This window comes from Chaetomium fimeti (assembly GCF_033439085.1).
Source record: "Chaetomium fimeti strain CBS 168.71 chromosome Unknown B0H64scaffold_6, whole genome shotgun sequence".
In the NCBI taxonomy this organism is placed as follows: domain Eukaryota; kingdom Fungi; phylum Ascomycota; class Sordariomycetes; order Sordariales; family Chaetomiaceae; genus Chaetomium; species Chaetomium fimeti.
Genome location: NW_026944334.1, coordinates 309,168 through 334,694, shown reverse-complemented (window position 1 = coordinate 334,694; position 25,527 = coordinate 309,168). Strand labels below are relative to the sequence as shown.

Here is a 25,527-nt window from a genome sequence, read left to right as displayed (position 1 = left end):
CATATCGCCAACGCACACTACCTAGACTTGGAGTTTTATGTACCTACCTTAGGTATGAGACTTCTTTGGACATTATTTTACTCCTCAGGTAGTAAGTAGTTACTGTTTCAAATAACCACACATGAAATGAAGACAATAGCCGCATTCGTATTGAGGAAGGGCTAGACTCTCGCTCACCGAGTCGCGGTGGGATAGATGATAAAATCAGGGAATGCCTTCCCTAGCTTTAACCAGTCAGGCGGACATTCTGCAACGGAGTTACCAGCCCAACGGAAGATATCCAAGTTGAAAGGTCTATTGAGTCTTACTTTTCATCTGAACTGTGTGAGCGTCATGGTGGGAGTGTTGGCAACTTGGCTGCCAGGACAGTATGTGGTTGGTGGTACCGCACTGTACCCCAAGTAGTTGCCTGTTTTCGTCACCGCAGGGAAGGCGAAACCGCGGCAGCTCGACCTTTGAAATCTGATTTCTTTGTGTGGTTTCAACTCGTGGCATCGTGGCCTGAGAACTTTTGCCATTTAAAATTCTGTTTCTCCTTCTACCGTTTGATTGCAGACGGCAGCCTCGTCTCCAGCCGCGACATCTCAACCCATGCAGCCACTCACAGTCGCGCTAATCGGCCGACCGACTCGAAAAAAAGCCCCACTGACACGAAAAGCAAAAAAAGGAGCACAGGCTTGCAAAGGTGACCTCACGATAAAATCAACCTCAAGTTTTCATCACCTCGGTTTTGGTCTCTAACTAGCATATTGCTAATTCATGAGGCCAAATCAGTTACCGCCCTTTATCGCAAGCGTACCAACCGAAAGAACCCAAGCTTTCGCGGTATCAAGTTGAAAAGTAGTCGCGAAACGGTGACGCGACGGTCGCGAATCGATCATCGTCGCGGGGACCCGTGACACGGTCTCGCCAACAAGAGTCGTCAGAATGGCGCCACCACCCAAGGTCGAGCCCATCCTACTATACGGCTTTTGCTTTAATATACAAAAAGAGCAGAGGTTTAACCAGTCATGGGCTTGTGCGTTTCACACCAGCTGGTACACGGATGAGTTCCACTCTATGTGGGAAACCGTCGATGACGCCAGTAAGAGGCGCGAGATTCGATACGGGAACAACATTTATGTGCTGTTTCGTGCCCTTCTACATTGTAGAAAGTTCTATGGCCAGGACACGCTTTGGGTCGCCATCGGTCGGGGTTTCAACACCAGCGCTACCATCGCCAGAGTGACGGCTGAAATCCTGACCGAGGCCCGGAGGGCGCAGCGTACCAGACCATCAAGGGATGTGCCTGACACGGCACGCGCCGCCGATGACTGGATCGATTTTCTCGACAGCCAGGGCTCACAACCCCGTATGCTGTCCGACCCCGAAGTCCACAAGGTCGCCGATTCCTTCTTCAAGACCCAGGAAAAGAAATACGTCAACGCCGCCAAGGTGCCGGTAAGCGGGCGACCGCCTTTATATGACCCGAAATTCGACACGGCGCCCCGTGGACTGCTTTCTCCTTCGGCCAAAGCCGAAAGCCCGAGAGAAACTGAAAGGCACTGGCCGCCACAGTTTGGACGCAAACGCTCCGCCTCTCCGCCGATCGGTCCTAGCTCTAAATCTAGGCGTTTCGACCATGACGTTCGCCACCAGCCTCGGCTAGAGCCCGACAGGCATGGCGCTCTTGATGAGCTACCGAAGATTCAGCCGACGAGAAGCCCCCCACGGCCAGCCGCGTCGCGACCAGCCCAACCAGCTCACCCGACGCTGCCAGCGCAACCTGGGGTTCGACCAACCGTTTCGACCTTGGGAAACGAGGGGCCAGCCAGCTCGACTATGTCGGCGCGGGCGGCGCGGGCGGCGCAGCTCCCCCCCAAACCCAATGTTACAACTGATAGAGAGAATGCTCCTAGTCCCTCGGCTCCATCGCTCACTGCCCGAAGCCCGGCCGGTGTAGATGACAACTCGGCGCTGAAAACACGCATCGCGAGCCTGGAAAAGCAGCTGGCCGAGGCCGAGAGCAAGAGCAAGGTAGCCGCTGCTCCGGCGAACCCAACCGCCCCAACTGCTGTTCCCCCAAGTGAACTCGGGAAGGACATGATTGAACTGAAAAAGGAAATGGCCACAGCGACCGGCGCCATCAGCACCATGATGGAATCGATGCACTACATCGTCGACAACCTGGGTTCCATGCAAGAAGAGATCTCGGGCTTCTCAACCGAACAACAAAACTTGCAAGCCGCCCTCACCGCCCTCCAAACCGACGTCTCCCACCTCAAAACCAACCCCCCCACCCCCTCAACAACCACCACATGCACCCAACCCGAAACCACCCGCAACCTCGAAGCCCTCATCCAAGCCCAAACCACCCGCCTCGACAAACTCACCCACCAAATCGCCACCCTCCAACACCATCAACAAACCACCTCCCAAACCGGCACGACGCAGCCGCAGACCTTACGCCAGGCCATGGCCGCCGCCGAGCGCGACCTGCAGCTCCACCTGGGCAGGGTGCAGGCCTTCTACCACCGCGGCAGCAGCATGGGCGGCGGCGCCGGAGGAGGCGGTGCTGCCGGGGGAGTGGGGAGCAGCCGCGCGGCCACGGAGCGCACGGCCGACTTGCTGGCCCTGCTGGCGGACGGGGTGCGCGCCGCGCAAGCTGGGCAGGCGGGGGTTTAATGCTGGGGCTGGGGTTGGGTTGGGTTGGGGACGGTGCTGGGCTTGGGGCTGGGCTAGGGACGGTATGTACTGGACGGTGCTGGGCTGGGCTGGGCTGGGGACTGGACGGTGCGCGGCCTGGAGGGTTGCCGGGGTGCCGGACTCCGGTTGCTGCCGGATCGGGTGCCGGGTGCCGGGTGCCGACGACTGGGCTGGGGTGCCGGCTGTCGCTGGGTGGTGACGGGGTGGTGATGGGGTGGCGGTGGAATGTGATGGCGTGTGACGGGCGGTTACAGGACGCGTGCGAGCGGTGTACATACAGATTCCGGATTTGACTGTACGTTAGGTGGTAGTTTCCGAAGGGGGCTGGTTGGCACGTGGTTGGGGGACTCGGAGGTTCGCGTCCCCGGCTTGGGGTTGAGGTTTGGCTGCCGCTGAGTCAGCCGGGAGATAACCGCCGTCCTGCTGTGCGATGCAGGTAGTGGCGGTGAGATTCCCGGCGGCTGCGGATAGGCTCGCGGACTTTGGTGCGAGGTCGATCGTGATAATAACGTTTTGTTAATATGGGTTCTGGTTTGCTAGAGGGGGTGGCTTAGGGTCCTTGGCCCACACCATCGGCTGAATGGGGTCAATCTACGTTCACGGCATCGTCATGATGTAGGCTTTGAATTTACAAGTCTCCCTCCACGACGCATCTGAGCCACTATATTTGATAGATTCGGAGAGCAAGTGTGCCGTCCTACGGGATATCTTAAATTGGGCATTGTAGGCGCTGGGCGCAAAAGACTCGTCATCGTTTGGCAACATCCTCCACCTGCGGGCCGCCCCAGCCAGTGAGGTCGACCTCAACCGGGCGGCCTCCGGTACGGATAATCACCAAATGAAAGTCGGTCTCCGAGTTGTTTACTGCTTGGTGCTCGGTCCAAGCGGGGATGAAGGCGAAATCGCCCGGGCCGAGCTCATGCCGCTCCGGCTCCTCGTCGTCCCCTTTCGGCTGCGAGAGGAGCGAGCCCTGTCCCGATACTGTGTAGATGATGGTTTCTTACACCGGGTTAAGAAGGGTAGGTTGATGATTGGCCGGATCTCGCCTTCCGAATATGGCAGGGATTCTGAGACACACGTACCTTGTTCGCCGTGGTGATGCACTGTCGAGGAGGAGTTTGGTTTTACGATGAGGACTGTGAAAAGGGGTTCGTATCTCCAAGGGATAGGATTCAAAAATGTGACAGTTTCTTGCTTACTTGATGTGCACATCTTGTCTGTTTTGTCGATCACTGCATTCCTGCGAATGATGCGAACCTCGGGTCTATCCCCGTCTCCGCCGGCTTGGGTATCAGGCGGTAAGATATCTGCGGCTTTTGTGACGGCGACCGATGCCGGTAGGATCATTGGGAGGATGTCTTCGATCAACGGTATTAGGGATGCCATCTTGCTCAGATATCTGCCTGGGAAAGGCATCCGTAAGCGAGGCCGGGAGATAAAACGGTGAAATCTGGGTGATAAGGTAAGAAAGGGCTGATAGGAGTGACGGGCGGCCGTCTTGCCGAAGACAGATCTATCGTGGCCGGTTTCGGTATATAACTGTCCGATACGTTACACATGGACTCCGACAACTTGGAAATAATGAAAGGAATACCTAGGTAGGAAGGTACCCAAGGAAACCTGGTAGATGGATCATGGATGTGCCAGCGTTTTCTGCCAAGTTACCCAAAGCCAACACCGACCGTCTTGCGCAGCCCGGCTAGATTGCGAAAAAGCTCGCGTTTCTTTTGGGAAGAAACCTCGTGACAGGTAAAGTTTATTGGCTGGGTCGGAAATTATGAGCAAGCGATACCGAAGTCAACGTCGTCGACCTGATGGCGAAATCTATGTACGTCTGGACAAAATGTCAGAAAGGCGCAGTTCGGCGCGGGCCGAGGACAACTGGGCCCCCAGGCGCCTGTTCCATTGAGTGGAGACGGCCCACAAGGCGCCCGAGATTCATCGCCCCACAGCCAGCATCGGGAAATTGTACAGTGCGGGGCGAGGTGAGTCGACATGCATAACTCGATAGTTAAATTACATGCGAAAACGCGTGCGTAAGCATCTGCAGTGCAGCCCAGTTTGTCTCAGCCCTGGTGTTGCATTGACGAATCGCTCCAGAGCGGCTTGGTTCGAGTTTGCCTGGGCAGCTGTGCGTACCACGCACCAAGCTGTGTAGGTGTGTTCCGGTCGCTAATTACCAAGATTTGGGAATGTGGCACGTCGCTAATTTCGTATGGAGGTGTGAATACCGTGACCGTTACCTCTTAGGTACGATGTACTGTGCCTCTCCCGGCACTTGAGACAATGCAACTGACGTGGGGTGCGACATCATCTGTACATGCAGTACACCCTTCGTACCACAGTACGCAGTTCGGACGGGCGACTCGTGCCCCGCCAAGCTGCCCGCCCGAGCCGCCCTTCTTTCTGATCATGACGATCGAAGTCTGGCATCGCCCCCAATTATGCGCGTACAACATCAACCAGCGTGGTGAACTTGCAACGTATCCAACGGCAGCGATAAATATAGATACTTCCCAGCGACGCAACCCATTTCTCCCAGCAACGCAAATGACCACGACCGACGATGGCAGAGTGCAGCTTTGATCGCTACGGACCCCCTGTGTCGATCCTCCGTCACCACCCTGGTGCTCTTGACGAGAAACATGGGTTTGTGGATCGATCAATGGATGACAACACACACGATAATACTCCACTCAACGACGACCACGGCCTTTCCGACGAGAAGACCAGGTCGAAAGCAAGGGCGTCATGTGGGTGCGCTAGAACCTCAGACGTAGAGCGCTGGATAACTAACTGCTTGCGCGCCTGCAGACTCCGAGCCTGGCGCATGTTCCCTCGCTACCCTCCCCGCCGAGATACTCGCCAGCATCCTTTCGTACCTCGCCCCGGATGACCTAGGCCGCATCTCGGGAACATGCCGCGTCTTGTATCTCCATAGCACAGACGATCGACTCTGGCGACGGCACGTGCAGGAAAACGTACCGGGACAAGATATTACCTCCTCTCACCCTTACACCAACTTCCGCGAGCTATACTCGGCCCACGACCCGCACTGGTTTGTTCCAAAATATAAGTTTTGGTTCTCCGACACTGGCCTCCCCGGGCGCATCATTATCACCCGCTACAACCAGCGGGAAGGCACCATCGAGGGCTATCAGCTCCTTTGCCAGAACGTAAACACCAGTTTCCACACATGGCATGCGCCAGGGCCGAGCATCGTATCTGGCTTCAGCCCCTCACTCCATCTTCACCACCAGCTCCCGGCCTTCCGCCTGTCAGGACGCCCCCATTCTACCGATCCCGCAAATGCCTATGAATCCGGCTCTAGCAGCAGTAGCAGCGGGTCGGCCTGCCAAGATGAAGATACTCGGGGGAGGACTGGCTTCCGATCCGAGGTTCTCATGGAACCGTCTCCCACGAGCAGCGTTAAGAATAGCTTCAGCTATGCGCGCTGCCTTTCACCTGACGATCTCGCGGCCCGCGCGAGCCCCCGCTTTCCCCATAACCATGTCTGGCCGTCGCCGTTGATCGCCAGTGACCACCGCGTACTAGGCGCCGGCCTGGCACAGCCCATGACCCTGCGGCTCAAAGACCGCGCTCGTTCGCGGCGCGAGGTTTACGATAAGGCATTTCGCATCCACAAGTGGCTCATGGTGCAGCAGTTTGAGCAGCCCATAGGTATGTTCCTTTGGCTCTTGTTCCCGATACACCCACTACACCCATGCCATCCCCCCCGCCAAGTCGATGCCAACTCTCTCTTTATACCCTCCCCAAACCAGTTCGGGTTTGCTAACCCAACCCGCCCCCCAGTCGAGGCCGGCACATTCGGAGCCCATTTCCGCAGCGAACAGGCCGGGGCCACACCCCGCTACTTCGGGCTCCCCACCATCGCCAAGCTCGGCGAGGAGGTCGCGACCTACTCGACCCTCGACCCGGCCCAGTACACGCCCACGGCCACCAAGCCCTTCCGCGGCATCTTCGTCGGCGACTACGGCGGGCACGGCTGCGAGTTCGTGTGGATCAACCAGCCGGACGACGACCCGGCGGCCGAGGACGCCTTCGACCCGGCGAGCGTCGCGCGCCGCGACGGCGAGTCCGACGACGACTACGCCGCCCGCCAGCGCGACGCCCAAGTCTACCGCGGACGGCTAGAGGCTGTCAAGCTGACCGGCGACGTCAATGTGCCGCGCGGCGAGCACACCTTTGTGGTTGACGACCTCGGTGAGGCCGGGTTTGTGCGCGAGGAGACCAAGGACCCGTTCACGGGTGCGAGGGTGGTGAAGAGCAGGGCGCATATCGCGAATACGGGGTTTCAGAATGGTGAGTTTGGAGATGTGGTCTTCTCCCCTTCCTCACCCGTGCTTGACTGACGATGATGTAGACACGTACGCGGACGGCGAGCTGTTCTTGGTGACGCCTAACCTTTTGGCGCATAACTGGTTGTCGTTGGGGCATATTAGCTACTTGATGCGGGTGGATATTGACAAGTTCATCGTTCCCGGTGATCACGACGCTGGCACGTCGGTATGATCGGCCGTGGGAATGTGGACGATAATGGGGTGCTCGTGGGCTTGTGGCAACGTGGGTTCAACAGGTTACGTGGGCAAGTGGCGCATTTGGCTTAGGGGCCAGTATCTGGCTTCAAGGTTGGATATCTTGTTTTGGTTTGGGGCATAGCGTCATCGGCACGGGTGTGCTTGTTTCTCTGGCGTGTACATGGTGGCATGAGCCACTTGGTAATAATGGGCCCGACTTTAACACTGGGAATCTAAGTAAACACCTGATCAATCGTATTACATTAAACAGATACCTCACTCAGAAATGTCTCCCAAGCTGATACGCCACGCTCGAACCAACAACCTCAGCCTGTCCCGACGCCCGCCGCTCATGCACGAGAAGTAAACAAAACACATCACTCGCCACACAACCAAACACCCGAACCTAACTCCACCACCCCAGCAACACCAATCCCCACCCACCCTTTTTACCCCCTAACCCAAATCCCAACTAAGCACTCCCCCCATTCCCACCCCCACCCCCATTCCCACCCCCACCCCCATTCCCCCCAACAACCCCCTGCCTCCTCATCCCCTCCCTAACCTCCTCCGCCTCCTTGCGGAACCCACACCCAAACGTCTCCCCCGTCGACCACGTCAACCCACCCTTGCCATCCTTGCTACCATTCCCACCGGTACAGCGCGGGCAGATCTTGACGCGGTGCCACGCCGTAGCCAGGTTCCCACGCACGTTGTAGATGCCGCGGTGGCTCTCCGGTTGCGTGTTGTACGCGTCGTCGGTCGCCTTGACCACCAGCGTCGTGCACTGCTTGGGCGCCTTGCGGTCGTGGCATCCGCTGCCACTGCTGTTTTCTGCAGTGGTGGTTGTGTCGGTGGCGGTGGTGGGGAGGGTGAGGATGGGGAGCGCGCCGACGTAGCGCCAGCGCGTCCAGGCCCAGGCCTTGTTGCCCGGGTAGGGGGCCTCGGCGCGGTCGTTGACCAGCTCGGCTTGGTCCCAGGTCTTGCCGCCGTCGAGGGAGACGTCGACACGCGTGATGGCGCGCCCGCCGCCGGAGTAGGCGTACCCCTGCACCGCGACGGGCTCGTCGGCTGGGGTGGTTGGGGGGCAGGGGTTTGCGGGGAGGCTGTTGTTGGTGGTGGTGGAAGTGGGTTCGGGGGTGAAGCCTACTTTTTGGGAGACGGCGGCCATGTCGAGGATGCGGCTGCTGTTGGGTTGGTTGGGGGTGCCCGAGTTGTTGTTAGGGCCCATCCAGGGCACGCGGCCCCGGCGTACGCAGTCGCCGACCCACACGCCAGTGATGGCGCTGGTGACGGGCATTTCTTGGATGGAGACGGCGCGGTCCCAGTCGGGGTTGGCGCCTTCGTTGGGACCGAAGGACTTGTAGTCGCGGCGCTGCCATTGGCTCGTGCTCTCTTCGTCTGAGACGACGATCTTGCTCAGCCACTTTACCGAACGCGCCGCGACATGCCCCGGAACGACGGCGCGCAGCGGGAAGCCGTGGTCTCGGGGGAGGGACTCGCCGTTCATGCCGAACGCTAGGAGCACGTCGCCGCGCGGGTCCACCGCCTTAGCTAGCGGGATGGAGGCACCGTAGGCTTCAAGACCGGTGAACTGGACGTGGAGTGCGTTGGCGTCGACCTTGTCGTCAGTGGTGGGATGTTGGCCGCTCTTCCGCGTCGGCGATGTGGCATCACGGACGTTAAGCCCGGCATCCGCCAGAATATCAGAGAGCCGCACCCCCTCCCACTCGGCGTTGCTGATGGCTCCTACACCCCACTGCAGGCCGTTGGTCTTGCCAGCATGTCGCGTCATGTCATTCCGTCTGTTTCCGCTGCATTGTAACACAGCCGTGACCTTGTGCGTCGGGAACTTCGTCTTCAAATCCTCCAAGGTGTACGTTTTTATCTCGCCGTCCGGGAGCTCGATGCTCAGGAGATGCTCGCCTGCTTTCGCCTCCTCCACTACCGGCACCCACATGTGGTGCCGAACGTAGAACAGGTCATTCGGTGTGTGGAATGTGCGGTCGAGCTCCTCGTTTGGCGGCTCGGCGTTGCGCGGCTTGGCTGTGTGGGTGATGAGGCGAGGGTCGCGTACCGGATCGTCCACGAAGGGGTCTTCAATTGTCTCAGCTGCCGGTAACCCGTTGGGCCCAAGGTCGGCGACGTCGATGAAGCCAATCAGGTACTGTTGTAGGATCTCGCGCACATGTGGCGCCTTGTGGATGGTGAAGATGTTCCAATACGGCTCAATGCTTGCGCCGGCCGCTCGGAGGATCACGTCGCCACCAGGATGCGCAGCGATCCAGTCTGTAATATCGTAGACCTTGTCCTCGAATATTACCCACGGTTCCGAAGAGGAGGCGTCGTGTTTTCGAACGTCGGCGAGGCGGAAGCGGGGAAGGGAGGGATCGCGGTCGTCGGTCGAGGTAGAGCCCGCACTCATAAGCTCTGGCCTGTCCTCGGCGAGTTGTGAATAAGCCAAAAGGGAGGCGGCGACACCGCCACCAACTAACAAGCTCAATGGCGCAGCCCGGGCTTGAAAAGGCGGCGTGCGCCCTGTTGGTAGTTGAGGGTGTGGTACCCGCGATGGATCGCCTGATGCTCGACGTGGGGTTGTGTGTATGTGTCGCGGTCGGAGCCTGTAGGGGCGGCATATCGCTAGCTCGGGAGCATCGCGTCGGCCGAACTGTCGGAGAATGCCGGTCGCGAAGTGTTTTGAAGTTCGCGCAGCCATTGTGAGCTTTGGTTGGGCGCCCGAGAGGGAAGGCGAGGATCAGGTTCTTGCGCGCTGTTGCTGTCGATGCCAGCGCTGTCTGCGCAGCGCCCAGTTCGTCGTGTTCTCGCAGATATCCAAAGCGGACGGCACAACCGGAGGCGTAAGAGGTTGCCAGTGTTGCACAGTAACACAGTGAGACAAGAGCTGAGTGGCGCTGTCGGTATCGGATCTGTGGGCTCAGGATTTAGTGTTGGTTGGGAAACAATGACGGGGGCTTTGTCGGAATCTAATCCCCAACGTCTAACAATATCAGCAAACCCTCACCGCCTAGGGAAGGTACCAAACATGAGAAGGGAGTCATGTCTTCAACGAGCGGCAGCCACGAGGACCAGCCAGGAAGGAGCTTGGTGATTTGCGCAAGGGTTGTTGGCAGGTGCGTCGACCGATGATTGCCGTTACGGCAATCGGGGTGGATCTCTTTTACGTCAGGGTCTGGGCATGCTGCAGGCCGGAAAGGTTCCCATACGCTGGGGCTGAACACCATTGGCCAGCTGACCTCGCCTGAAAAATGCCCGTGGTTGCCCGTGACTGGCCGTGACTGAACCCCTGCAAGCCAGCTGTGGCCGAGACTCTGAGCAACCGATTCCCGCCGAGAACCGGAAACAATGATCCATTTTTGGGTTCGTTTCGATGTTTTCAACGGCTTCACGGCGGCACCGAAACTTTAAATCGACTCATTTTTGACGCAAGCACGCGATTTTAGGGATACAACAGTCACGATGACGGCATCCGAAAATAAAATCACGAACAAACGCAGAAAAAAACTCAAATCAATTGACTCAACAACGAAACTCGCGGAGAAATGAAACAAACCTCAAAAACCGCCATCGTTTTTATCCCAAACAACATCATCGACCCCGACCGCCGGACTCCACCCATCCCGACCGACCCGGCCCCGATGCCGGTCTCCACCACGGACTCCACGGCCGACTTGACCTCCTCCCATCCCAATGGATCTTCCGACCACACCCGTGGCCCTTAACCTCGCATTGCCAGCCTCGATAACAACAACGCCATGCCCTGAATCAATCCCAAATCACCCCACCCCCATCCAACCCTTCACCTCGGGTCGTCACTAATACCCCCACCGCGTCCCAACCCCCGCCAAATGGATAGCCGGCCCCAACCGTCGCGCCCCGGCCCCGCGCACCGGCGACGCCCCGCGCTCGAGCGGCTCGGCGTAGGACACTGTGCGCGCGACCTTGGCTGAGACGCTCTTTTCCGTGACCTGCTGCTCCTGCACCTCCTCGGCCTCCTGGTACTGCTGCTGCTGCTGCTGCTGTTCTGCGTCAGTGGAGGAGGGGGAGGTGTCGACGGCGGCGGCAGCTTCGGCTTCGCGCTTGGCTTGGTTGCGTGTTCGCATGGTGGTGGTGGACGATGGTGTGAGGGAGGTTTTGCGGGGTTTCGGGGGTGTGACTGGTGGTGCCTTTTTGGGGGCTGCGGCGGGTTTGGGGGTTGGGCGGGCTGTTGTGGTTTTGGGTTCGGGTGTTGCTGCTGTGGTCTTGGGCGGGGTTGTTTTGGCCTTTGGTGCTGGTTTGGCTTTGGCCGGGACCTTCGCTGGGGTCTTTTTGGGGGCCTTCGGGGAGGGCTTCGCTTTCGCCCCCGTTTTCCCGGCTGCCTTGGCTGGGGTTGCCGGCGCCGGCGCCGATGGCGGAGGCGGCGGGAGTGAGTGGGAGGTGCTCGGCGGCGCAGAGAGGGGCGAACTGCCCTCTGCCGAGGCCTCGCCAGCAGTGCTCGGTTGGGGGACGGTGATTTTCATTCTACCATGGTCAGCAATGCTGCGATAAGGGGCGAAGGGAACTAACCTCTTCGTGGGCCGCTTTTGGGCTTTAGATGCCACCTCTGCCGCTTTCTCGTTTCTACGGCGCTTGGTAGCTTGCTCCCCGGCTCGGCCGCTTGTTGCCGCAACACGACCACGACCGGGTGGGAAATAAGCCCGTCGCGCCATATCGATGGGACCTTCGGCATGAAGGAACGGTAGGTTGCCACATCCGCCAATGTGCTCCATACGAGCCTCGAGATCGTCGTCAAGCTGGATGCCGCACCAAGGGCAATACTGAGCATCGTCACGCCCGTGGCCCTTGCAGAAGGCGAGGTGCTTCGACCGGTAGATCTCGGAGAATGGACCTAAGGGGAGCGCGCACTCCTCACAGAAACGCTTCTCGGCGTCAGCATCCTCGCTGTCGTCATGGTCATGCACGCTCGCATCAGTAATACGATCCCCACAAGTGCCGCACGCCACCCAGTCCGACTCCTTTTCCTGCACGCCGGGGTAGCAGACATTGTCATGATGCTGCCGATCTGCGCCCACGTTGAGCATTATGTGGTGGCGCCCACACCGAGAGCAATAGATCCAGGACCCCTCGCGAGTGCGGTCCGTCCGGCCCTCGTCGGGAATTCGGACGCTGTCGTCCTCTCTTTCATGCACATAGGATCCGAGAACGTCCGAGTGCCTTTCCACCATGTGGTGATATCGCCACTCCGGCGTCCAGTGTGCAAAGAGTTGCTCGTCGCAGAAGTTGCACTTCTCTGCCAGGTGCTTTTCTTGCAGGTGCTTCTCCATCTTCTCCGCTTTATTCGCAGGATACACGGCATCGCAGTTCGGATATGGGCACCGCTGGATGCGGGACAAGGCTAGGTTTCGCATGTTGTGGTAATCCCGCTGCAGCCGACGGACCTCCGTAGGGGTCAGGACGGACAGGGAGACAACCGGCACACTGTCGTGTTTCAGGTCAAGCAACCTGTCCACCGGCGGCGCGTTGATGGGCACCGACATGTGCATCCGCACATCCAGCGGGTGGGCGTAGCTACGCTCCCGCAGGCGCTGACCCTTCTCGACGTCCGTCACAGGTCGAAACCCAAAACTGTTCATGGAGTCGTGGGGCGTCCGCACGTGTGCATCATCCGAGCGCAACGTATTTGGCTTCGGTTCTCGGGAACCTTCAACTGCCACAGGCAGCTTGGTACCCGGCGGCGGTCGTAAAGGAAAGCGCGTAAGCGCGTAAAGTGTGGAAAGGGGTATCGGCTGCTCCTCCCACGGCTGGACTGTGCCCAACTCATTTGAGACATGCTTTTCATTCAGCTGCCAGTCGTAATGGCGCTTAGAAACCGGGATTTTGCCCTGGTGGAGCTGGTGGTACAGCAGCGCGTCCGGCGTCTCGTAGATGTCGTTGAACCCGAAAGGCTGCTTGCTCTTCAGGTCTCCGAACCCTGGTCGTCGAGGTTAGCAGGTGCATCCGCCATCACGATCGATTCAGCTTACGAGGCAGGCTCTTTTTGTCGAGCAGACAGATGTACAGAATGTGGTCGACTATCATTTTGCGAATCGACCGCCACTCAACTTCTGTGGTCTTGGGGCCGACAAGGAGCCTTGGTTTGCTCTCGCTCGGATCACAGGCCTCGATGGGTCCCCCCAGAGGGTAGTGCATGATGGCAATCCATGACTTATCAGGTGAGTACAACTCCTTTTGTCCAGCCTTTGAGAACACCCGGCCGGCAAGACGCCGGAACTGGTCCACGGTTGTGGTTCTCGGGTCCCAGGGCAAAGGTTCAGCGACTTGTTCCTCGTCGAGGATGAGGTAATCCTTAAACACAGGTCGAAGTGACAGGAACTGGGGAAATAAGCCCAGCCCGTCTGTCACCGGAGCGACCCCTTGCTTTTCCTTCAGCCGATCCATCCATTTAACCATGAGGTCCACGACGGGCTGGAATGCCAAATCCATGGTTTTACCAGTCATCGGTATGGTAACGTCGGGAGCGTTTGCTGAATCGAGAAAGAACCCAGTACCCGGCAAATACACTTGGAGGTACTGCATGGCGGCAATGCTCGCTGCTGACATGAAGCGGGTCACCAGGGCCATGATCCTGTGTCGCACCACCACGACGTCGCCCACTTCGTTGTGTGGGATATACTGCTTCTCGTAAGGGGAGATATACTGCGTCTGGTAAGGGGAGCTGGTGCCAGGGAGGAAGAAGTGCCAACAATTGCTGCTCCCGTCGTCCCTCTCGGGGCCCGTTACGGCTTCAAGATTGACCTGGGCGGCCTGGTCGTTCTCCCATTTCTCGACAATTGCTTCCCAGAGCTGTGGCGGAAAGACTAAGCCGCCATATGCACCGATCTCGCTGTTCCTAAGGCCACGGCCTAGGGTGAACCAGGCATCTGGGACAGCAGGATAACCGGGGCGGCCGGGGATTCGGCCGGCGGCGAGTACCCGACACACATTGGCCATCCACGGTCCATACTGGTTCGTGTAAATGGCGTCGGCAGGATTCTCGGGCATTCGAAGGTAAGCAACGTCGGGCCGGTTGAAGCTACGTGCGTATGGCCAAGAGAGTGCAACTTTTTGAACACGGTGAGAAGCGTTGGGCTCCCAGGCCCAGGGGATTGGGTCGGCCGGCCCAGCGACGAAAATAGCCTTCTGGGATGCCTCCTGCTCCTCTTCGGTCACCCCGATCCGGTCGAGGAGCCAGTGCAGGGCAAACAGGTCGTCGCTGTAGTCACCAACACCGCTGGCCCAGACAGTCACGCCGTTTCCTTCAAGGTCGCCGAGGAACTCGTCCCGCTCGGCCTGCGTCGCGTACTTTTTGCGCTTGTCCATAAGGTACAGGCTGTAACTCACCCCCGCCCGGTTGTCGAGACACAGTAGCCTGTCGACGGCGTCGACGAATGTGTAAAGCATGTCCGTGCGGAACCAGACCACGCCTTGGTAACCGTACAGCGGAAGCCAGCTCTCCTCGCTGCCGAGGGAGGGACCCCCGAGGGTGGTAACAAGGGAGGTGGCGCGGACTCGGTGGTCCTCTGGCTTCTCAGGGTGGGGAGGTCCCGGAGCGGCCTTTCCGCGGCGGGCGCGACGGACGGCACCGCCGCGGAGCTCGAGCTCACCAGACTCACTGACCGAAGTGTCATCAGGCGTGTCCCCCTGGGGCGATGAGGAGTGTGAGTCGTCCTCGACCACTCTGCCGCCTCGCAGGCCGACAGACGGCACGAACCCCGAAGTCTTCGCATGCCCATGCCGCCTCTCCTTGACATAATAAGCCTCCATCTTCGGGTCCGGCACTACCACAACACCGACGTTAGCATCACGCTCCCCAGCACCAAGCAACACCCACAACAACAAAACTCACCTCTAACCCCCACATCCCTCCCATAAACCCTCTCCGTATACCCATTCAAAAACCTCAACGCTTCCCCATCCTCCCCCTCCCCCTCACTCCCACTCCCACTCCCACTCCCACTCCCCTCCCCATCCTCCCCAGCCTCCACAGCCCCCAACCCACCCATCGGCGCAACCGGCAACCCAAACCACACCAACGCCATCTTAAACCCCAGATCCGCCTTCCCCGCCCACCCCTCAAAACGCTTTGTCTTGAGCAGCTCGGCATACCGCCAGCGGTTCCGCTCCTGGATCGCCGCCAGCGCGCTGCTGCCGCCTCTGCCGCCACTCCTACCACTGCCGCTGCCGTTGCGGGAGCCATGTCGATTTGTGTTTGTGTTTGTGTTTGTGTTTGGAGGGGGGCAGGGCCGTAGTAGTTCCTGCTCGTGGGTGGTGAAGTGGGTGGTGAGGATGGAGTCGATTGTTTCGGAGGGGTCGTGCAGGAGGCGGTTGAAGGCGTGGTGCACTGTGGTGAAGGCGGGGGTGGAGGGGTTGATGGCGGGGTTGTAGCGGGTTGAGGGGGGTGCTGTGTGGAGGGGGCTGTTTGGGGTTGGGGGTTTGGTGGTGGTGGTGGCGGTGGTGTTGGTGTTGTTGCCTGGGTTGGAGAAACGGACGGTGGTGTTGGTGGTGCTAGTGCGGCGGCGTTTTGGGGTCGGGGTTGGGGAGTCGCTGGGCCGCTTTTTGGCGCTGGGGAGGATGTTGGCGAGGTTCCAGAAGGCCATTGCGGCGGTGGTTTTGTCAGGGTTGTAGGGTTGGTAGTCGTGATAGCGGGCTTGGTGTCGTTCACGGTGTGCTGTTGACGACCCCTGAACTGGACATGAACCTTGAAGCTAGTTCTGCGCGCGCAGGAGGTTGGACGAAGGAAAGAGAAGGGCCGAGCGAGCTCCCCGATTGAAGCTCTGCCATAAACATATCCGGAGTGAGTGACAAAGACCCTGGTTGGCTTTGATCTGAGCAACGCATTCCAGCCGAGCTACGCCGCCATCACCGTCCCAGCTCACCATTGTCCTTTGTTGGGAGCTCTCAGGTTTCCCGGAAGGCTCAATTGCGGAATGAAACAAAGGCAGGGCCTCTATATGCAAACGGACAAGTGCCCCGAGCGCCGCTGTTCAAGGCGATTGCGCATGTGGCAAACGACCTGCGCTGGGTTGATGGCTTCCACGATGCCGGAATAGGCAACTGTACCATTCGGTGTTTGGGGCTGACCGCAAACTTTGCCAGACTTTGGTGTCACCAACGAGGCTGCTGACACTCTTAAATGGTGTGGTTACTTCAATAGGTTCAAACTTGACCTTTCCTGGCAAGATAACCCTCAATGAAAGGCTCTTTTTGGCTCGGTTCCTGCCCGCCCCTTATGGGATGGCCTTGTTGCCACCAATACATGGGTACAGAACAACCCCTGATTATCCGCTTAGACGTATGTTAACCTAGGCTCTGGGTCAGGACGTAGGAGCTGGAAATACCGCCTAGAATGGTGATTCCTGAACCAACCACTGTGCTCGTCACAACCCCAGAGCTGTCATCCTGCAAAAAACATCGCGAACGAAGATACTCACCGCTGCGACAACCCCCACCGTCTTACCCTCTCCCCTTCAAAGCACCCTTCAATCCCCCCTCTAAACCTCCCCACTTCTCCTCTCCCTCTCCGCCTCCCGCACAAGCTCCTCCAACCGATCCTGCACATCCACAAAGATCCCCAGCGCCTCCACCAACTTCCTCTCGCACTCCCCTCCCTCAGCCCGGCTAAACGCCGTCCGCCAGCCCGCCTCATCCCCCACCAACCCCTCCAGCCTCTCCCTCTCCCCCCTTACCACCGCCTTCTTCTCCTTATTTTCCCCTTCCTCCTCCGCAGTACGCCTCACAACCTCCCCAACCCCACTCATCCCCGCCCACCCCTCCACGGGCGTGGCGGCTAGCTCGGCCAGCAGCGGAGGGGAGACGGTGATGTGGGCGATGCCGGCTAGTTGGGTGACCTGCTCGATGGAGGTGAGGGAGGCGGCGAGCACTTGGGTTCGGTTGGCGGGGGCGGAGCTGGGGTTGGGTTTCGGAGGGAGGGTGTTGAGGTAGGCTTGGGCAGCGCCGGTGAAGGGGAGGGCTGGGGAGGGGTCGGTGTAGCTATTGGGGTGTTAGTTGTGGGGGTTTTGGGGGTGTTGAGGGGGGTGGGTGGTAGTGGTTTTCAGGGCGTGTAGGTTGAAAGGCCAAAATATCTTACCCGGAGTCAAAGTGCACGCGCAGCTCGTTGACGTAGGGGGCGATGTAGCGGCATCCGGCGGCTGCGGCGAGGGCGGTCTGCTCGAGGCTGAAGACGATGGTGGCGAGGGTGGTTATACCCCTCTTTTCGAGCTCGCGACAGGCTTGAAGGCCTTCCCAGGTAGATGGGATCTTGATGCAGATGCGGCGGGTGTGGACGCTGCTGAGCTGGTTGACGTGCGAGATGAGCCCTAAAAAATATGAGCAGGTACCCGGAAGAAGATACGGTCTACACCATGACTTACTCTCGGCATTCTTGATGGTTTTTTGGGTATCATAAGCTAGTTTCGGGTTGGTTTGCACGTGGAGGTAGCCGGTGGTGTGAGGGGCCATTTCGAGGGAGAGGCCGACCATCTGCAGCCAGGTTGGTGTTTTGTTCGACGGTTGGAGCGGGACGGAGGTACCTACCATCAGCTCGACTGCCAGCTCCTCAAATGTTGCGTCTGCCTGCTTTTCAAATAGCCAGTGAGTAACATGCAGCGACCTCGTAATAAACTGGTTGTGAAGCGGTTTCCCATGGTCGTCGACCCTTGTTAACTCGGCAAATGCAATGGCCTACAGCGCGCATAGCCAGTCAGTTTAAATCCGTGTCCCTGCTAACCTCAACATGCAAACAGAAAATGGAAACAACCACCGACCTGGTTTGACGTGCAGTCGACAAATGGGCCAAGGCTCGCAGCCACTAGGGGACGGGAGTTAGCTGCTGTGTCACACAAACTGGACCCCTCGTGGCAGCTTACCGTCGGCATCAAGCGTGTCACAGTCCACGGCACTCAGGGTCCGCAAATGGTCGAGTAGGGTAGCGGTCATCTTGCAGTTGTGTGGGCGGTACGGTGCTGAATCTGGTTGAAGGTATGAGGAAGTGCGGGAGCCGCGGGGGTATTGTCATCTACTCTGAGCCCATCAAGAAATAGCCTCAGAGCCTTGCTTCACCACCGTTAAGAAACAACACATCACTACTCCACATCCTAGGGCACAAACACCGAATGAGCCGGGGCTCGCCGGACCTATCCGGGAATAGCGGACCGGGTGGAGTACCTCGGGCCGTAGACCGGGCCCGTGAACCGGGGAATATTCCATCTTCCGGACCGGGAAGGCAGCAGCGCCCTTTCACAACAACGAAGACGGGACCAAACGCTATCGTTGTGGGGGAGGTTGAAGTCGGGCCTAGTGGCCTTTCTTTTAGTCAACATTGCCGGCTCGACTCACGTGAACTCGCGGCAGGCCCGCGTGTTGACCTCCAGGCTCCGGGTTGTTCCCACAAACATCTGCCCCTCTTTCCCAATTGGGCTTCTGCATCTCGAATTTACCCCACGACTCGGTGCTCTGTTGCGGAATGGACATTTACGACAAACATCAAGATGGTGATGATCAAGGTGACGGCCGCCAGAGTTACTCGAGCACGCCCACCCCACAATGCCCACCGCTGCTGCCACCACTGTTGTCAATTAATCGACTCCTCGCGCTCCATTCCCGCGAACGATTGCTAGTTCATCCGCTGCGCTGGACTGACCGGCAGCCGGCCCTCCTTGGCTGCCGCATCCATTCCCACCACGACGAAGTCACCAACGCTACCGCCAAAGAAAACACTCGGGTCGCATCGTCCAAATCAAATCCCTTCACCGACCGTCTCGCCAAACGACTGAAGTGCGAAATGGGCCCGGGAAATTTGGTTGGCACCACCGCACAACTCCTCGCGCCGCTTGACGCTCGCCTGTGCGTTAAGCTAAAGTATGTCCGCCCGAGTCAACCTTGATTTACAAATCTGTGGTGTGCTTACCTCTCTTGGATGACTTAGCCGGACTGTCAATTTTTACTTCGATCGACGCCCAAGTACCTGTATTCGGGTCTGCTGTGTGTCAATTCCAATGCCGCAGCCCGACATTCTCACCTTGACATGCCTCGACTTCAACGAAACCATGTTGGAGAGAGAGTTCTACTTTAGCCCGTCGGAGAACCCTCGCCACATGGATTGGGCGGGATTACGCCGTGCTGACACCCTGATAAAACTCCATACCCCCAAGGATCCTCAAAAAGATCCGTTTGTGGTTGCCCTCGTTATCGCCGTCGCGCAAGGGGAGCGCCGGCATGCACCACAACCACTGCCTCCCGACTCCAGCTTCACACTGGGCCTCCTTCTTGACTTTTTCGAGTTATAACCACTAACCAACATCGGGGTTGTCTTCTAGGTTCGCATTCTCCTCACCGGAAAGGGACGGCCAAAGCCAATAAACCTCTACGTAGCCCAGGTGCAAGCTTCCTTTCTTGATAAGCTGGATTACCCCGGTAAGGATCCCGCGGTTAGCTCGAGCCTCGGCATAGACCACTGGCACATTCCAGCCGAGCCTTTCGAGACCTTGCCACAGCGTGTCTGCCAAGTCCTGAGGCCAGATGGCTATGGAAAGATACACGGTGGGAAGATTGGCGGGTCCTCGAGTCAGACCGTAAAGAAGCGGAAAATTGACATTGTTTCGAATGAGCCCACATCACCTCAAAAAAGAACACGTCGGGGACCTGGACTTCATCAACCGCAAAGTCAGGACTAGGATAGCCCCGGTAGAGCGCGATACGGGGAGAACGGCTGGCAGCGCCCTCCGTTGCCGGCCGGGGCCGGGACCCACTTTGAAGACCATCCCAGCTCCCTACCTAGGTACAGGTAGGGAGGAATGAATATATCTACATTTCCCCACCCTAGGTGCGAATGCGCAGTGTCTCGTGTGTGTCTAAACTGGTTCTACAGGGACACAATGAGTGCAGGCGACCGAGTATCGGGGACGCCTTTCGGTCCCCATCGGCGGCGCCGTTTGGAGGCGGCTCCAGGTTAGGGAACACAAACGGGCTTCTTCAACTCCCCGCTCTGACGTAAGTGGATGTCAAGAAGCGTTGACACAAGAGCGAGTTCGAGATGGGCCTGAAGTGCTACCATCAAGTAAAAAGAGAAACAAGATTGTAGTGAAACTGTAGAGGGAATGGACTTTTTATTTATTGTCCTTCTTTTATTATCATATCTTTAAGGGTGTTTGAGACAAGCTGTAGAGCGACGGTCAAGGTACCAAGCGAACTGCGCGGGGTCAGCCACACTTTTCCCCGCCAGCCACAGGAGCTGCCACACATTCAAAATAATTTGGCCAAGCGCGGCCGAGCTTCCCGTCGGCGAAGAGACGAACACCGGAACGCCAATTGCCGAACGAGATGGCGATGCCGCCCGCCCGGCAACTGAAATCCCTACAATGCGGCCGCCGATTCAACATGTCAGACTTTGGCCACACGTTTTCGAGAAGGTATGCTGGCAATGCAGCCATCGCGTGCTGCGACAAGCCGACCGACCGCTGAGGGGGGGAGCGCGGTTATTCTCCAATTCGGCTCTGCCCGGGGCCCCTGCCGGTGCTGCCCCGGCCGCCCTATCGCGACACCGGTTTAAGGCCGGTTACTTCCTCTCCAACACCCTCCTCGCTCGCTCCAATGGCACATCCGTCGCCTCTCCGGCCACCGATAGGCCAACCACAGTTGCCGATACACAATCCCCCGCGACCACCACCAATGACGTCCCCGCGACGTCAGATACACCCCTCCTCCCGCATCGCCGACGGCAAGCCGCGAGACGAGATGAGCTCCGACAAACGAAATCCCCAACAAACTCCATGGCCACCTCCCTACCTCCCGACGCCTCCTCTCGCCTCGCCGACACTGCCGCGCGCGCACCGGCCGACTCCCTCCGCCGCACGCTCTCCGCCCTCCTCTCGCTCTCCAAACCCCGCCTAACCGTCCTCGTCGTCCTCTCGGCCATGGTGCCGTACGCCCTCTACCCCGTGCCCGCCTTCCTCGCCTCCACCTCAGCAGGCCTAGCCGCAGCCGACGCCATCCCGTCCCTCTCCCCGCTCACGCTGCTCTTCCTGACAACGGGCACAACCCTCTGCTCGGCAGCGGCCAACGCGCTCAACATGCTGTACGAGCCGGACACGGACGCCAAGATGACGCGGACGCGCACGCGGCCGCTGGTGCGGCGGCTGCTGAGCACGCGCTCCGCCGTGCTCTTCGCGGCCGGGTGCGGGGCGGCGGGCGTCGCCGCGCTGTACCTGGGCGTCAACCCGACGGTGGCCTTTTTGGGCGCCGCCAACATCGCCCTCTACGCGGGCGCCTACACGCCGCTCAAGCGCGTCTCCGCCGTCAACACCTGGGTCGGCGCCGTCGTCGGCGGCATCCCCCCGCTCATGGGCTGGGCCGCCGCCGCGGGCGAGAGCGCCACCGGCGACGGCACCTGGCGCGAGCTGCTGTTTGCCGGGGATGGGTCCAGCCTGGGGGGTTGGCTGTTTGCCGGGTTGTTGTTTGCCTGGCAGTTCCCGCACTTCATGCCGCTGTCGTGGGGCATCCGCGAGGAGTACAAGGCGGCCGGCCTGCGCATGCTGTGCTGGGTCAACCCGGCCCGCAACGCGCGCGTCGCCCTGCGCTACAGCCTGGTCTTTGTCCCGCTCTGCCTGGGGCTGTGCGCCGCCGGCGTCACCGAGTGGAGTTTCGCGGTGACCAGCCTGCCGGTGAATTTGTGGCTGGTCCGCGAGGCCGTCAAGTTCTGGCGCTACGAGGGCCACAAGGGGAGTGCGCGCAGCCTGTTCTGGGCCAGCGTCTGGCATCTGCCTGTCATCATGGTGCTGGCCCTCGCGCAGAAAAAGGGCATGTGGGCCCGCGTGTGGAGCAGTGTCACCGGCGCGCCGGAGGACGAGGACGACGAGTTTGACGACGACGATGCCGAGTGGGTCGAGGTTGTTGGGGCCGGGTCCGGGTCTGGTGTCGGAATTGTGGGTCCCGCCGCTGGCAATACTACCAGTACTCGGAGGTAATCCGGGGTTTTGTTGGTCTGTAACAACGAATGTACCTTTACTGCGCAGCTCGGTTTCCCCTTTTGGGGCATCCATGGATCTCGGTGGTTCCCCTTTTCCGGGATTCAGATGACGCTGCCTAGCTGCGAGTCATTGCGCTGCGCGTCAGCACTGTATCTGACTCGGTTCCAATTCCACTCGATTGCTTGCTCTGTTTGGATGTTGGTCAGAAACGGCAACCTGTCACGAGCGGAGCATCTGCCTCCAACAAGCCTTTACACACTTTCAGGTTACACAAGATCGCGATCCAGCGTTGCAGCCGATGATCCCTCAGATCCCGCGCCTTGGCACTGCGACTCCTGCCCCGGTTCTTCCTCTCCACCAACGGTTCGAGAGCGATCGAGTTCCCCGCAGTCCGATGTTTTAGAGATCCGGGAGCCTGGAAAATGGATAAACATTCCAAAGCCGGTAATGAAGCCCGTTACGGAACGCCTCCATTGTGCCTCGCCCATAGCCCTCGGCAAAATGCCCGAACCACTTCCTTCACCTCCCCCATCCCCACGACCCACGTGGAACCGGTGAGACCAACCCTTTGGCCCCCAAAAGAACCGTCCCGGACCCGCTGGTGGTGGGATCGAGAACCATCCTCGGGGCACACCAACCCACACGGCCGGAGCACGAGCTCCATCCCCAATCTGTACCAAGACACCCGTGCCGCTGCAAAAGGTCAAGCAACACCGGAAGCTCAAACAGCGCAGAAGAGCCCCGCGCCGCACGCCGCCGTGGAACTCAGTCCCCGAGACCCGCTAACCTCCTACCAACAGCCGAGCGAGCTGTGCCTGCGCCTCACCTTTCAGCCCTACACCCCCCTACACCCCTCCCCTCAATACGATGTGAATGCTGACTGGTTGAGAAACACTGAGGCGGTCAGACAGATAAGCGAAAGAAGCAATGGAGATGAGAGAAATAACCAGTCCATTAATTGACCCATTTTGAACCTCCCATCCATCCAACTATGGATGGCGATGCACCCATGTATGCATGAGATTAGATACCAAACTGTGAGAACGGCCAAAAAACAGCGCAAGACAAATAGGAAACACAGACAGAGGAGACGAAAACGGCAATATAAGAATCATGGCCTAATATTCTGCGGCACGAACACGGCCGGTGCTGTTTCGACCCGGCCCTCTCACCCGATGCCCCACCACGACCCAACAACCCAACCGTAAACCCCCAAACCAACGCCCGTTTGTTGTGCGAGCACGATCATGAGTCAGTGTAGTGAGAGTGAGAGAGAGTGCGAAACAAGTGAGAGAGACCAAGGAAACCAACACATCGCCCAACTCCCGCGGGATGATGATGCCCCGTCACACACCCCCCAACGCCGTGCCGTGCCGTGACCGCCCATGACCGCCCACAACGCCAGTTTTGCCCCTCCCCCTTGCTTCGGTCGTATTGGTGGCCAGTTGGCACACTGCCCGGCCCCTCGACCCAATGATCCTCGTAACGTGACATGAGAAAAGAAAACAGATGATGCGCCATTGAACCCGACCCAAAACCCATGTTCCCGAAACCCCTTAGACCCAGACAAAAGAAACGGTTTGGTGTGTGCGTGTGTGTGTGTGTGTGATTAAAGAGTGTAGATGGAGGAGGAGGAAGGAGGGAAAGAATGCCATGCGATGCCATGCCATGCAAACCAGAGAGTTGAAACAAAAGGAAAAAAAAGAGAAAAGAGAAGAATAAAAGGAGGATAGAGCAAAGAGGTTATTAGCTGCCCTGCCCCCGATTAATAATGGCATCGATGCCCATATCCCCAACACTGGGCAGCCGCCCGCCATGCCCCATGTAGGGGCTGGTGCCCTGGCTGCCCGACCCGGACGCGCCGCCGCCGACCTGCTGCGGCGGGGCGCCGTACCCGCCCGCCGTGCCCGTGCTGGACACGCTGTTGCTGTACCCGTGCCCGTGGTGCGCCTGCTGGTGGTGGTGGTGCTGCTGCTGCTGCCCGTACCCGGCGTAGCTCTGGTAGCTGGCGGCGGCCGCCGCGGCGGCTTGCGGGTGGTGCTGGTGCTGGTGCGGGTGCATGGTGGCGAAGCCGCCCGACCCGCCCGACCCGGAGCTGCCGCCGGGGGTGGAGTGCGCGCCCGTGGTGGAGCCGCCCGTCTCTGGGGAGCTGTAGGACTGGTCGGCGACGTCGACGTCGTCCACGGGTGTCAGGCAGCCGAGGCCGCCGTCGTCGTCGTAGGCGGTGAGGGGTTGCCCGGATTCGAGGCGCTCGCGGCGCGCGTAGGCGCGGGCGTGGGACTGGATGTTTTTGAGGCCGTTGGACATGCACTGTCGAGGGGTTGTGAGCACGAATGTGGGGGGCAGAGAAGGGGGGTTGGTGGGGGGAGGGGGATGGTTGGTAACACACCTGCATCTCAACGACGTTCCACTTCTCACCGCACCGCGAGGCAAGCGGTTGCCAGATCTCCTTGCGCATGCTCATGTATTCCTTGCACAGACGCTCCAGCTTCCGGTTGTCAAAGTCGTTTTGTCCGCGGCGTTCCATCAACCGCTCGTGCCTCTTCCGGCACGCGTTGCCGGTCTTGCCCTGGAAGGCTTCCCTTTGGATCTGGTTCCAGTTCTTGCCCATCGCCCGCAGCGCCAACAATGTCCGGTCGTCCTCCTGGTTCCACGCCCCGGATGATGCCCGGTGTTGTGTCGGCAAAGGCCCGCCCACAGGCCCACCCATCGCGGGGCCGGGCTGCGGCATCTGGAGTGGGGGAACAGCGCTGACCGCATACGGGTCGTATCCCGGCATGGGCATGCCGCCGGCGCCGGCTGTGGAGAGATCGCCATAGAACCCGGGCATCTGCCGGGTGTTGTAATAAGACATGGCGGGGGCGGTCGAAGCGAGAGAAACGGGAATGTGTTGTTGGTATTGTTGATGGCTCGGCGTCCGGGTCAGGTCGGGCATGATACGAAGGTAGCCTCTTCAGCCGGTGCCCCTCTCTGGCGAGGGTGTCGAGCCGAGAGGGAACGGGAGCGGATCGGCGGTTCGTAGTCGGTAGGCGCGGTTCTCGGCGGGGTTTCCAGTCGATTAGGTTCTACTCCGAAGCTATCTCGACGACTCGGCGTCAAGCAAGGCCCCGCTTGGAAGCTTGGGAGCAAAGATGGGGATGCAATGTTTCGTGTCAAACGAAAGGGCTGACCAGCAACAACGAGCAAGGATAAGAAACGAAGGCGATACGAGAGTAAGAAAAACCTAAGAAAGAGAATCAGGAAAGAGGAAAAAGTAGGTCGCGAGGCGGCGGGTCGAAGGGCTCGAGGACTGAAGACTGGCTGAG

General features: G+C 59.3%; 9 protein-coding genes across 9 annotated transcripts; 4 read left to right on the top strand and 5 right to left on the bottom strand.

Moving 5' to 3' along the window:
• Positions 1-1,059: 1,059 nt before the first annotated feature.
• Positions 1,060-2,664, top strand: B0H64DRAFT_418812 (uncharacterized protein; the record flags this gene model as incomplete). Its single annotated transcript, XM_062805344.1, has 1 exon — positions 1,060-2,664. One exon carries the CDS (start codon positions 1,060-1,062, stop codon positions 2,662-2,664), a length of 1,605 nt encoding a protein of 534 aa, XP_062656411.1.
• A 670-nt stretch (positions 2,665-3,334) lies between these two features.
• B0H64DRAFT_403044 (RmlC-like cupin domain-containing protein) lies at positions 3,335-4,541 on the bottom strand. The gene is made up of 4 exons (XM_062804276.1): positions 4,280-4,541; positions 3,885-4,224; positions 3,768-3,821; positions 3,335-3,684 (listed from the first exon to the last, which is right to left on the bottom strand). Exons 2-4 carry the CDS (start codon positions 4,099-4,101, stop codon positions 3,434-3,436), a joined length of 522 nt encoding a protein of 173 aa, XP_062656410.1. The 5' UTR covers positions 4,102-4,224; positions 4,280-4,541; the 3' UTR covers positions 3,335-3,433.
• A 696-nt stretch (positions 4,542-5,237) lies between these two features.
• B0H64DRAFT_202910 (uncharacterized protein) lies at positions 5,238-7,359 on the top strand. The gene is made up of 4 exons (XM_062799287.1): positions 5,238-5,442; positions 5,500-6,366; positions 6,499-7,008; positions 7,070-7,359. Exons 1-4 carry the CDS (start codon positions 5,331-5,333, stop codon positions 7,216-7,218), a joined length of 1,638 nt encoding a protein of 545 aa, XP_062656409.1. The 5' UTR covers positions 5,238-5,330; the 3' UTR covers positions 7,219-7,359.
• A 144-nt stretch (positions 7,360-7,503) lies between these two features.
• Positions 7,504-10,380, bottom strand: B0H64DRAFT_434198 (Oxidoreductase, molybdopterin-binding domain-containing protein; the record flags this gene model as incomplete). Its single annotated transcript, XM_062806076.1, has 2 exons — positions 7,789-10,380; positions 7,504-7,572 (listed from the first exon to the last, which is right to left on the bottom strand). Exons 1-2 carry the CDS (start codon positions 9,937-9,939, stop codon positions 7,504-7,506), a joined length of 2,220 nt encoding a protein of 739 aa, XP_062656408.1. The 5' UTR covers positions 9,940-10,380.
• A 629-nt stretch (positions 10,381-11,009) lies between these two features.
• On the bottom strand, positions 11,010-15,023 carry B0H64DRAFT_464638 (uncharacterized protein; the record flags this gene model as incomplete). The annotated part of the gene is made up of 3 exons (XM_062807630.1): positions 11,010-13,191; positions 13,244-14,767; positions 14,873-15,023. The coding sequence occupies 3 exons, from the start codon at positions 15,021-15,023 to the stop codon at positions 11,057-11,059; spliced, it is 3,810 nt and encodes a 1,269-aa protein (XP_062656407.1). The 3' UTR covers positions 11,010-11,056.
• A 1,706-nt stretch (positions 15,024-16,729) lies between these two features.
• On the bottom strand, positions 16,730-18,523 carry B0H64DRAFT_403031 (uncharacterized protein). Its single transcript, XM_062804275.1, has 7 exons — positions 18,366-18,523; positions 18,125-18,311; positions 18,023-18,066; positions 17,793-17,939; positions 17,630-17,738; positions 17,347-17,575; positions 16,730-17,249 (listed from the first exon to the last, which is right to left on the bottom strand). Exons 2-7 carry the CDS (start codon positions 18,192-18,194, stop codon positions 16,751-16,753), a joined length of 1,098 nt encoding a protein of 365 aa, XP_062656406.1. The 5' UTR covers positions 18,195-18,311; positions 18,366-18,523; the 3' UTR covers positions 16,730-16,750.
• A 144-nt stretch (positions 18,524-18,667) lies between these two features.
• B0H64DRAFT_202874 (uncharacterized protein) lies at positions 18,668-19,729 on the top strand. Its single transcript, XM_062799286.1, has 3 exons — positions 18,668-19,115; positions 19,183-19,573; positions 19,629-19,729. Exons 1-2 carry the CDS (start codon positions 18,721-18,723, stop codon positions 19,541-19,543), a joined length of 756 nt encoding a protein of 251 aa, XP_062656405.1. The 5' UTR covers positions 18,668-18,720; the 3' UTR covers positions 19,544-19,573; positions 19,629-19,729.
• A 904-nt stretch (positions 19,730-20,633) lies between these two features.
• Positions 20,634-22,219, top strand: B0H64DRAFT_444208 (UbiA prenyltransferase family-domain-containing protein; the record flags this gene model as incomplete). The annotated part of the gene is made up of 2 exons (XM_062806764.1): positions 20,634-20,665; positions 20,719-22,219. 2 exons carry the CDS (start codon positions 20,634-20,636, stop codon positions 22,217-22,219), a joined length of 1,533 nt encoding a protein of 510 aa, XP_062656404.1.
• Positions 22,220-23,968: 1,749 nt separating this feature from the next.
• Positions 23,969-25,076, bottom strand: B0H64DRAFT_327229 (uncharacterized protein; the record flags this gene model as incomplete). Its single annotated transcript, XM_062800775.1, has 2 exons — positions 23,969-24,532; positions 24,612-25,076. The coding sequence occupies 2 exons, from the start codon at positions 25,074-25,076 to the stop codon at positions 23,969-23,971; spliced, it is 1,029 nt and encodes a 342-aa protein (XP_062656403.1).
• Between the last annotated feature and the right edge of the window lie 451 nt (positions 25,077-25,527).